Here is a 12,035-nt window from a genome sequence, read left to right as displayed (position 1 = left end):
AGATGTTGACTAAGGGGTTTTCTTCTCTCCCTAGGTGACTTCAGTTCCCATGGAACGCTACTGTGCCGATCGCAGCGCCGAGTATGAATGGAGGTTAATACGAGATGGAGGGAGTCTCATTGCCAAGCAGTGCTTCCTGTACGGATCCCCCGAGCTGGCTTGCGCCTGGGCTCAACGCTCTCAGGCCTTCCTCCCTCAGAGCCCAGGGGGCGTCATGGCCCTGCAGCAGAGACACGGCTGGTCCTTCATAAGGATCCCAGGTAGGTGAAATCCTGGGTGGGAGTTAGCGTGCGTGTATGCGTGTTTGTTTATGTTTGCTCGTGTGTAAAAGTGGTCGAGAGGTACTTCATTTTTCCTAGACGTTTGTATCCGGCTATTGTCCGTGCAAAGACATTTTTATTTAAGACAGAGGACTTTCTCACGTTCGTTGATTTTGTTCATAAAGGTTTCAAATGTCTCGAGAGGAAGTCTAAATTTTATTGAATTTTATAATGCCCTCAGAAGCGACAACTCCCTCTTTTAGACAAAACACAAACCAGAGAACTGTGTCTCAGCTCCTTATGGCAAACCTTTAGTCCCTGAGGGACCCCATGGCACCGCTGTGCTCTGGGGCCAAAGTGCATTTCAATCAAAGAAAACTGGCTAAAAACGAGATGGAGACCCATGGGAGAGTGGAAGGGGGTCATGAAAGAGGTCGCATCTGAGGGCCGGTGTACCTCACTGTTTTGGCACCAATGCACAGCCATTCGTCACATGTTTAGCATGGCAGTGCGATAGGAGTAGTGCCAGGCGATAATTAAGACTTCATTTGCAGATAAGACTGATTTTTGCATCAGCCTGTTGTGTGATTTGCGCGCAGGCGTGTGTTTGTGTGCGCGTTCCAGTGTAATTGCTGGGAGCAGACTGGGAAAGAGAAAGAGGTCTGGGAGTGCTTGTGAAGTTGGGAGGGGGGACAAAGCAAGGAAGTTGGACTATTGGACATTGTTTCTGCACAGCGTTAGGTAAGCGCTTTGAATGTGTATGTGTGTGTATCACTGCGAATGTTCATTCACAGGCTTAAGGTGTTTCAGAGCGCACTTTTCCCATTTTCTCAGAGTCATACTGTACCCAGGGAAGGAAATGACACAAGGCTGGGTAAGAGTCATTGAAGTATGCTGGCGGTCCCACCACTGGCTCAGGCAATTGAAAGCCTACATCTCCATATAGAGGCTGATGGAGGGTTTATGAGCAATGACTTGATATGTATGTGTGTGTGTGTGTGTGTGTGTGTGTGTGTGTGTGTGTGTGTGTGTGTGTGTGTGTGTGTGTGTGTGTATATATATATATATATATATATATATATATATATATATATATATATATATATATATATACTCACATATTCACATATTTTTTTTTCATTTATTATGAGTTATTTCCTTTATAATTATCATTGTTATTTTTTATAATTAATTTTAAACACAATCAAAATCAGATTGAGGTTCCATTTGTAAATCTTTAACGTATGATGCGAATAATAAAATTACATATAGAAAAGTTGTATAGGTCAGGTGTTCATAAATGGGGAGGGAAGATAAATAATTGAAAATAAGCATAAAATAAATTGATAAACATTTAAAATATAGATACTGAGATTAAAAAAAAAAAATCTAAATTAAATACAGTACTTTAACTGTTAATTAAATACACATACTTTAGGCATATTTATTAATTTTAATTAATTTGATTAATAAAGTGTATGTTGGGTGTTTACAAGAAACTATATAAATGCCTTTTAAATGATAGGATTTGTTTCCCTAGTATCAGGATGAAACACTTGATTGCATGAATTATATCATTACAGATAATTATGTTGTATAGCCTTTAAAATAATATAATAAAATCCTATAAATCGGGATGATCACATTATGTCATATATTTAGTTAAAAACAGTAATAATAGAAGAATTAATTGAGGATTTTTTTTACCCGTTAGTTATAGATCCGTTTATACCTGAAACAAATGTGGACATGTTCACTTTTGCCCTCTTTGTAGTGCAAAAACATTCATCCACCAGGCAGTTTGCACACATGAAAATGTTAGTGCACTAACTGCTGTACCTTTCGTGTCACAATAATTGGGGGCAGGCCACAGGAGGACAGGCTTTCTCTTACAATAGCTCTGCACATTGTTGTAATTCGACTGCTGCTTTGAGCTGTTGTTTTGAAGGAGAGAGAGTGAGAATGCTGCAGAGCTCAGCTCACAGACAGCCTGTGGGAAACTCTGCTTTCCCTTCCTGTTCTTTCAAAGAATCTCTGCACTCCAGCAAAATGGCCGGAAATATTCCTGGCCTTTTTGATTTGGGGCCCAAACAACAGTGACTGCATAATTGTTTGTGATCTGCTCCCTCACCCCGCCTTTCTGACTATGAAAAACAGCCAGACTTCACGAAGGTGTTTGGCAAGATTACCCACAAGATTTGTATATTAGAAAGTAATATATATCTATAGACCTAAATACGTTATTTAAAAAAACAAAAAAAAACAAGAGCATATTCATGCTATCAAACATTGAATAGAATAGTTAATAATATTGTCTAATGCTACATTTATTGGTTAGTAGCAGGGCACATTATGGGAATATAGTCAGGAACAGACTCGAACCCTGATTTCCCATGAGCGCCACTGCTCAATATGTTCTCAAGACCACCGCTTATTTTGCTTTTGCAGGTCAAAGGCTACAAGAAGTCTTGTTGACCTTTCGTGAAACGAGTTGCTTCCCTGATGCAGGTCTCCTTCTGGCCTACAGAGGGAGCGTTTTGCTTGGTTTTAGTCTGCTTTGCCTCTCCCTTTTGTGTGAAATTCAAAATGTGGTTTTGCCTTTGTGTTTGGGGCAGTGCTCAGATCCCAGACGGTATCTGGTGAGTATAATCGATGTACGACAGCTTAATGACAGTCTCCCTCACTTGCTCGTTTCACCTCCCGTCCCAGCAAGATCTGTGGTCGCTGGACTGATGCAAGACTCTGTAAACATTGTGTGTGGCACATGTGTCACTTTTCATATGATCATTACTATATCTGTATTATCTATATATGAATTATATCTTAAAATAGTCCATGTAACGTCAGTTGTTGAACTGTAATGTTATCAAGCTACGAGGATACTTTTTGTGCACAAAGAACATGCTTAATAACATTAAGGTTGAACCAATGATGTCACATGGAGTATTTTAAAGATGCCCTTACTCCCTTTTTGGGCCATAAAACTTTTGTTGCATTGCTGTCATTCAGTGTCAGAAAGCTTTCGGATTTCATAAAAAAAAATTTTTTTTGAGTTTCGATTATGAAAATAGGTCTTACGGGTTTGCAATGACATGACCATGAGAAGTTAATGACAGAACTTACATTTTTGGGTGAACTATACTTTTAAAGGCGTAGTTCACATGATGTTGTTTACAACCACACTGACTCATTATATGGACAAATAAAATCTTTTGTTTCCCATTAGAAGGTTACTCAAAACAAAAATCAGGATGAGTAAATGATGACCGAATTTTAATTTCAAGTGAATTACACCTTACTTTGAAATTATAACACATTTCAAATCTGAGCTCATGCCCTTCTAAACGGTGATTGCATAAGTTATTTGTGCAACTCTGCCCTGTTTTTAAGGTGCAGTAATCACTGTGACTTCTGCAAAGTTTTGCCAATTAATAGAGTGGCAAAGCAAATATTGTTTGTGTTGAGCACCTGCGTCACCCTTTAGCCCTGTGCTCAGGTTTAGATGTTGACTAGTGCTTGTACTGGCCATCGGTAAACACTAAAGCAAATTTTATAGCAAGTAAAACTTGTGTTGACACCCTCTGTGCCTTTTTCCAAAAGAAGCGGCCTTAAAGCTGAGATCGTTTTAATGAAATTAGCAGGCAGCGGAAAGGCAGTTAAGTAGGCAGGGGGGTTAATGAGCTCGTCCAGGGCTCTGTGACAGATTTTTAAATTGGTTCACCCTCGGGTCAGACCTGAATTCTGGACAAGAGGGATCGGATTAGAGCCGAGGCTCCTGGAAGGGCACTCTTGAGGGGTTTCCACCAGCAGGTGGGTTGAATTGATAGCAGTAACCATATTGATGTCTGATGGCACAATGCTTGGTATCTTTGTTCACCCTGTTTTGCAGTTGGAAGGTATCCTGAAAATACACAAAGCAGTCCTCGATTGAACTTTCATTCCAACATAATCCACTCTTAAATCTGTTAACGTGGAATCTAAATGATGAAGTCACCCTTGTTAGTTTCCCTTGAAAATGTTTTTCTATGAGATTAGTTGTGTTCGATAAGCATGTCTAAGAGCTGGTTTTAGATGAAGTAGCATGTGTCTAACTAATTGCAGACTTGTGAAATAGGACGTGTGGGGGGATTTGATAAGACGGGAATGGAAACACCAGAGGAGACTCTGTGGTGCCGGTGCCGTTGAGTTGTGGGTACCAACGGGTCACATCATCCCCTTAGACCACCATCTTCATCCCACAGTCTTTCAGGGGCTTCATAAAGTGGGATCTGGCAGCTCTTTGCTTCATCCCTCTGACGCCGGGCCCATTAGATTAGTGCTTTATAGGGAAAGTGTATGGGAGACCCTTCTTTCTTCATGAAACCGTCTTTCTCTCAGTCGGGAACCTGAAACCTATGCTTTTTGCTAAAGAATCCATTAACACTGTGGGATATGGTTGTTAAACTTGTACATGCATTTCAGCAGGCAATCTCTCGTTGAAAAATTTGATCCTTCAAGCAGTCTTTAGTGGTCTGAAAATAGTATAGTATATATTCATTATGTAGCGTACTATATAATCATTGTATAGTGTATAATCAGTTCTAGTAGATCTTTATTGAATGTGCAAGGCACTGCGAAACACTAGAGCAATTTAAGGTATGTACACTACCATTAAAAAGTTTGGGGGCAGAACTTTTTTTTTTTAAAGTTAATACTTTTATTTTCTACGCGTCAAAGAAACCTGAACATTCTGCTTTTCCAAAACAGGATATTATTATTATTATTATTATTATTATTATTTAATTAATTTATTTTTTACTGAATAATTGATCAATCATTTATTAAATTATTTAATTTAAGTTTAAATTTTACAAATTAACCGTTTTATTTTTTTTCTGTATATTTTAAATATTAACGTCAACAGAAAGGTTTTAATGAAGCTATGAATCGCACTGAAGTTGATTTATTTTTAGCTATTATTTTTTTATTATTCCAAGGAGATTTAAGACATCTGCATTGAAACTCTATAGAAAGCTAATGGATGTGCAGTTTTTTCATGATTAGTAAATCAAGAACTTGTAAACATGCCTAAGTTGTTTAGATCATTTCGTAAAATCTAGACTTTTTAAAGCTGGATGATAATGAGAATTCAAGTGTCATTTTGTGTGATTTGCTTGTAAATTAGATGATTTGCTCTGAAGCTTTCAAACAGAAATTGCCATCTAATTTTACATCTAATTCAGTGTAGCTGAATATAACCGTTTCAATGTTTATGAGAATTCAGGCTTCTTACTTTTGGATCATTAAAACCTGAGGGGTCATTGGAAAATACCTCTTAGGCCAAATATGGCCCAAAGGCCTGATGTCTTAGAGAAAATGTTAATCTTGGGTGGAGTAAATTAGATCCATGTGGTCATTATCTTGTGGATCATCAACACGGTGAGTATGAGATTCTTGAGTGTATGGGTTAATTTAAGCCATTCTCCACCACTCATTGAAAAGGTTACACACATGCCCTTTTCAGGGTCACGGGGTGTTGAGTCAGGGTTCAGCTATGGTTCACATTAGCATGGACATGATGTGGTAACAGCAACATGGTCATGCTGGCCGTGTGTTTGACATGCTTTTTGTACTGTCTAAGGCTCAGCCAGCAGGCCTCAAACTGTCTCTGGGGATCTCTAGATTGCTCTGGCAGCCGGCTCATTTTGTGTGTATAATCACTTTCTGAGTGCCCATGACTAGCAGGGTCATTTAACTTCCCCCCCATGAGCTGACCCTAGAGTCAAGGGTCGCACCAGTCAACAATGGGAAGCCCGTGCTTCCTCTTTTGTAAGCACTGTTGGGGTGACAGCACTGACAGACCACTGCCACAAAATGTTCTGGTCTGTGAACGTCAATCAAATGTGTGTCTTGCATAACTGATAACATATGCATAATATTATGACCGCCTTAAATTGAAAATAATGCTAATAATAATATACAACTTCATTAGCATTTATACGATAATGTGGGTTACCTTAGAAAATAATTTAGATGAAAATAAACAAAAACATTAAAATGCTAGATATTGATAAGCTCATATTATTGGTTTGTCTTTTAAAAAAGAAAAACCCTTAAAACTACACACATATATATTTGTTCATCACATTATAATGCACATTATGGAAATGTAACTATTAAAAACTTAAACTTTACGTTGAACATTATCAGTCATGTATTTTTTGTAAGATTAATGTTAGTTAAAATGTAAAAATGCTCAAAAAAGGTAGAAAAAAAACCTCATGTAGTCTGTAACTGATATGCTACCAATGTCATATATCCCAAAAAATAAGTAAAAAAAACCCCACCTCTGTCATTTTGAGTGTAGTATGTTATTTTTTTGCCTTATTTTGGTCTTTCGTAAAGCAGAAGTAATATTTCTTTCCACTTGAGAGAGCGTTTCACTTTTGTGCTGAATTGTTCATGATATCATAAAACAAACATAACGAAAGAACTCTACAGCGAATCTGTAACAAATTTTACTTCTGTGCGTGGGGTTTCTGTCATCGGTAAGTGAGGTGCAGGAAATGGAAAACCCGGAGTGGAGCTGGAGCGGAGTGATTATGGAATGGTTGAGCATGGAGGGGAAATTGCTGTCACTCGACAAGCTTATTCATTATATTGCTTTGATTTGTCTAATCAGCTCCATTCTGACAGTGTGGGATACAGTTTTGATCTTGTGAGCTGACGCATTATTTACCGTTTTTCAGTGTTTTGAAATATTTTTCTCCTCTTTGTTCTTCAGACAAAGAGACTCTGATCACAGACAGCGGGAAGCTTCACACTCTAGACCTGCTGCTGACTCGACTGAAGTCTCAGGGCCACCGAGTTCTCATCTACTCTCAGATGACCCGCATGATAGACCTTTTAGAGGTGAGTGCTTCCAGGAACTTCTCACAGCCAGTGACTGACAGCTCTGTGGCCTGTGAACATTAGGTAACTACGTCATGTCATCGTGAGATGTTTTTTCCTTTAACCTTCAACCTTTCCTACATGTCTACAGAAACCTGTCCGTACTGAAGCGATTGTAGATAATAGAGGTCACGCTGTACGTGTTTTTGTTTACACGTTCGATGTACTTCGAGTGTTAATCCCACAAAGGGAGAGATGGCTAAATCTCAAGCATTGTGAAGGGAATGTTTGCTGTTAAATAGCTTCATATTGTTAAAGCTGGACAAAAGCTGAAGAGAACTGAAGGAAACAATCACTTTTTCCAGAGGCACACAGTTGTTTGCCACATGTTCAGCAGCAAGCCAAACATGGAGCTAAAAGTAGAAGCCTCCAATAACATTGTCAACACAGGCTGCTTATAGTCCTACACAACAGCACTCGTAGTCTAGAAACACCTCCTTAGAGTCAATAGGAATTCCTTCCGATTCATTTTGGCTTTAGCCTTTTCCATGGCAGTCTCTTTAAAGTCTGATTGCGTAGATTTGACTTCCTTTATTTGTGAAGTAGTTGGTCTATAGACAAAAGTAAAGGATGGAAAAACATGGCATCAGCCTTTGGCTTTGCTTGGCCATTAGTTTTGGCGTAGACATGTCCTTATACACCTTATATTTTAACATGAAAATCTTGATTGATCCTGTTTCCTTTTTTGATATACATTCCTGGTTTTATTGTGAACGATTCATCAATGCACGTAATTCAGAAAATGTAAATATTTGGATTTACATTCTTTCCCTGCCTCTGAAATGACTTTTATTTTTAGCTGGCATCACAAATTTATCTTATTTTTCAACCCCTACAATTTGTGATGGATAATATATAATCCGCAATTTCCAGATGTTTGGATAGAAATATGTCACTATATATAATATATATATACACTAATTTTGTAATGTGTATAATATGTTTTTGGAGCTAGGAGCTCTGTCCCAAAATATAAAGGAAGCTATATATTTTCAATTATAAAGGCCTTTATGTTGTGTGTGGGATTTTATAAAAACAAGTTACAAAATTAATTCATTGTCACAAAAAAAATAAATATAATATAATTAAAATATTTACTATAATGTTTTACTGATAACTTTTTTTAAAAACCTTGCATTAAACAAATTTACATTTTAATGGGATTACTCCACCCCAAAATAAAAATGTTGTCATTAATCATCACTTACCCCCATGTCGTTGCAAACTCGTGAAAGCTTTGGAACACAATTTAAGACATTTTAGATGAAAACGAGAGGAGAAAATACTCCATCCACCGTCAGTGTAATAAAGTGATGAGAATACTTATTTTATACGCAAAGAAAATAAAAATAATGACAAGAATTAACTGCTTTTGTTCAAATCAAAGTGTAATGTGTAAAGTTTTTGTAAAGGTTGTCTTATTATTTGCCCTCTCTAAACATATTACAAAACAATGTTTATAACGTTTATCTGTTAAATTACTGCTATAACTTTGCAGTATTCAGATTCATGATTTATTATAGATTTATTATCGAATGGTGATCCAACTAAACTAAAGGAACAAGCCTGAAAGCGTAAGATGAAATATAAGAAGTAGAAAGTACAAATATTTCTGTAAAAATGTAAAGGGTAAAAGTAAAAAGTAGTCCGAAGAATAAATTGTGAAGTAAAGTACAAATAACAGTCTAAAAATCTACTTAAGTAAAGTAACAAAGTATTTGAACATTGTTAATTACCGGCTCTGTGTGGGGGTAAGGGATTAATGACTCAGTTTTCATTTTAGGGTGGAGTATCCCTTTAGATAAACATGTTAACTTTGACAGCCCCACCAACTTTTTTGCTGGAGCCCAGTTTGAAAACCTGTGCATCAATGTATTCTCTGCAGAAGCTGCAGATTGTCAAGTCTTGCCTTCTTAGATATTGTGTCTCTCCAATCAGATCCCTTGAGTGTTTTGGTCAAGGTTTTTTTTGTTGTATTATTTATTTATTATGTACTCAATAGCTCAGCTCCCACTTGAGATCTTTTCAAGCATATTCCGGGCTTTGTTCCTAAGTCTCAGGCTAAATCATGTTATGTTCGACATTCTGCTAACCTGGGTTTATATTCTCAGCGGTGTAATGGTGTTTAAGATGGTCTCGTTTGTTACTTACAGCTGCAGAGAAGCTTGGGATTTGTGATCTAATGTTACTTCAGGCTGGAACAAAGTCCTAATCAAAGACATTTAATGTCAAAGAGAGTGCTAATGCTCTGTTCATGCGGTCCAGATGTGCTTTTGGGAGGCCATCCAGTGGAGTGGTAGGCCCGATGGAGTCAAGACTTCACTCTGGGTGGCGGAGGAGAGTGGGAGGTCATCTGAGAAGACTCTGCAATGCTAATGAGGATCTGTGGCAGTGTGTTAAGGGGAACATTAGTGAAAACCAGCCCTGCAGATTTTTGGAGAGGATTAAAGTGAAATAGACGCACCAGTTTCATATCGCTGACTCGTTTGCCTGCATGGGTTTCCATTTTCTTACTTGAAATGTTTTTCAACTATCCTGCAGGAGTACATGGTGTACCGCAAGCATACTTACATGAGACTGGATGGCTCATCCAAGATTTCGGAGCGGCGGGACATGGTGGCTGACTTCCCGAGCCGGTGAGTTTTCACAGCTAGTTTTCAGCTGACCGACTTTAAGGTTTGAAAAGGAGACGCTCATGTCTGTAAGCACCAGTCTCTTCTTAAACCTAATTGGGGCTTGTTTTCCCAAAATGTCACCAAGCGTAAATTCCTCATCCCTGGCGGTGCTGTCAGGGTTTTTCGCTCTCTTCTCTTTCCCCACCCTTCCTCACAGTCTGGTTTGCATTAGCTCAGCTCTCTGTGGGTGCTGTGGGCTCTGGTTTTTATTTTCTAGAGGAGTGTGCTGTATATTGAAACGTCTCTCTGTGTAAATCCTGGGCGGTTGGGCAGGCCCCTTAAAGAGCACGATCTGCCTCTGCTTTATTTGCTTTCTCTCACTGTTCTGGTCTCCCCTCCCTTTGCAGGACGGATATTTTTGTCTTCCTCCTCAGTACCAGAGCCGGAGGCCTGGGGATCAACCTGACAGCTGCAGACACGGTGAGGCCGTTGCCCATCAGCACATCATGATTACCAGATCGCCCTCCCCCCACCAGAGGCCATGAGAACGGTCTCTAATATTGTATGAGCTCAAAGACATTTAGCACTCATGTAATAATAGCTGCTGAACTCGTTGACCCTAACACGAACACTTTGAAGCTTCGACCAAACGGTCAGCATGTAACGTGATCAACCAGTTTGTTTTGTTTGGGGGTAGGCTAATCAAAATATTAGATATAATATAAATAAATAATAAAATATATATATATATATATATAATATATATATATATATATATATATATATATATATATATATATATATATATATATATATATATATATATATATATATATATATATATATATATATATATATATTATATATATATATATATATATATATATATATATATATATATATATATATATATATATATATATATATATATATATATATATATATATATAATATGTATAGAATACTTAAAGTATTAAAATGTTTGGAAAATGATTGCATGAAATTAATTTATTAAAATAGCATGTTAACTTTGACCTAATGGAATAAAAAAATATTATAGTGAATAAACAGTAAATGTTCACCTTTAAACTGAAGCTCTTTGTCAGAACAAAAAGGACAGTTCTCACAAGTTGTTTTTTGTTAAATGTTGACAGCAATGATTAAATTAATATATGAAATATAAATAGATAAAATGTAAAAAAAAAATTCTTTAAATGATTTTGTCACACTAAAATGGCATCTAATTTTAATAATGTATTAGAGTAACATGAATATGACATAACATATTGGCTAATTAATTTATATATTTTTGACTATGACTACAACATAAAACTATGCTCACTGTATCAGCTCAGTACTTCATTAATATGACTTCATTAACTTACTTAAAGATGTTGAATTGGGTCAGCCAATCAAATAAGAGCTTGCCAGATCCAGCAATTGATTTTTTTTAGTGTATAGTAAGCATTAGATGGCTTGTGAATTGATTTGTGAATGCCTGTGAACCTTAAACAGCATGGTAAGCAGGTATGGATTATATGTGCAAGAACTAAAAGTATCTGTGGAATAGCCATGAATAGGAATGAGTTCAAAAGAGGAGATAAGTTCATGTGACCAATTTAGTCTTTTCCTCTCTCTCCAGGTGATCTTCTATGACAGTGACTGGAACCCCACAGTTGACCAGCAGGCCATGGATCGAGCCCACAGACTTGGACAAACCAAGCAGGTCACAGTCTATCGGCTTATATGCAAAGGGACAATTGAGGAACGCATCTTACAGAGAGCCAAAGAAAAGAGTGAGGTTAGTACACGGTATCGAATGCCTTCCTCAGGCCAGAAAATTACACAAAATATAATGTAATATGTTCTCCTTTTAATTCAGCTAATTCTGCAATGGTTAGACAAATTGCCCCTTTTTCTTCTGATAGCTTACATCAGTCAGCTTAAGTTACATAGCTATATTTATCTAAATGTCAAACCTCAGAAGAGTCTTCACAGTGACAAGGGGGTTAAAGGAATATTTAGCCCATGGTTTTAGCTCTAATTACAACTAATTATACTGTAATTGCATATGTGCATAAACGTGTAGTCCGGGAAGTCTGTATCAACACATCATTATAGTCAACGTATGTTTCCAAGAATCCAATTTTTGCTTCTTTCTGCTCTTACTGATTTGATTTATTTATTCTCTGTCTCAATAATGACTTTCGGCTGTGGGATCTGCACTTTA

At 37.3% G+C, this 12,035-nt stretch overlaps 1 protein-coding gene across 4 annotated transcripts in view; it reads left to right on the top strand.

The window, feature by feature from the left end:
- The window catches only part of ino80 (INO80 complex ATPase subunit), a 34,868-nt gene that overhangs the window by 18,634 nt on the left and 4,199 nt on the right, over positions 1-12,035 (top strand). For all 4 annotated transcript variants that reach the window (XM_043218793.1, XM_043218792.1, XM_043218789.1 and 1 more), the window contains 5 exons: positions 35-260; positions 7,024-7,151; positions 9,732-9,826; positions 10,213-10,285; positions 11,448-11,606. In XM_043218793.1, the coding sequence (XP_043074728.1) occupies positions 35-260; positions 7,024-7,151; positions 9,732-9,826; positions 10,213-10,285; positions 11,448-11,606 (681 nt within the window). The remainder of the gene's footprint in view (positions 1-34; positions 261-7,023; positions 7,152-9,731; positions 9,827-10,212; positions 10,286-11,447; positions 11,607-12,035) is intronic.

The sequence above is a fragment of the Puntigrus tetrazona genome, chromosome 20 (assembly GCF_018831695.1).
Source record: "Puntigrus tetrazona isolate hp1 chromosome 20, ASM1883169v1, whole genome shotgun sequence".
Taxonomy (NCBI): domain Eukaryota; kingdom Metazoa; phylum Chordata; class Actinopteri; order Cypriniformes; family Cyprinidae; genus Puntigrus; species Puntigrus tetrazona.
The sequence above is the reverse complement of the archived record's forward strand: the minus strand, read 5'-3'. Positions and strand labels throughout refer to the sequence as shown.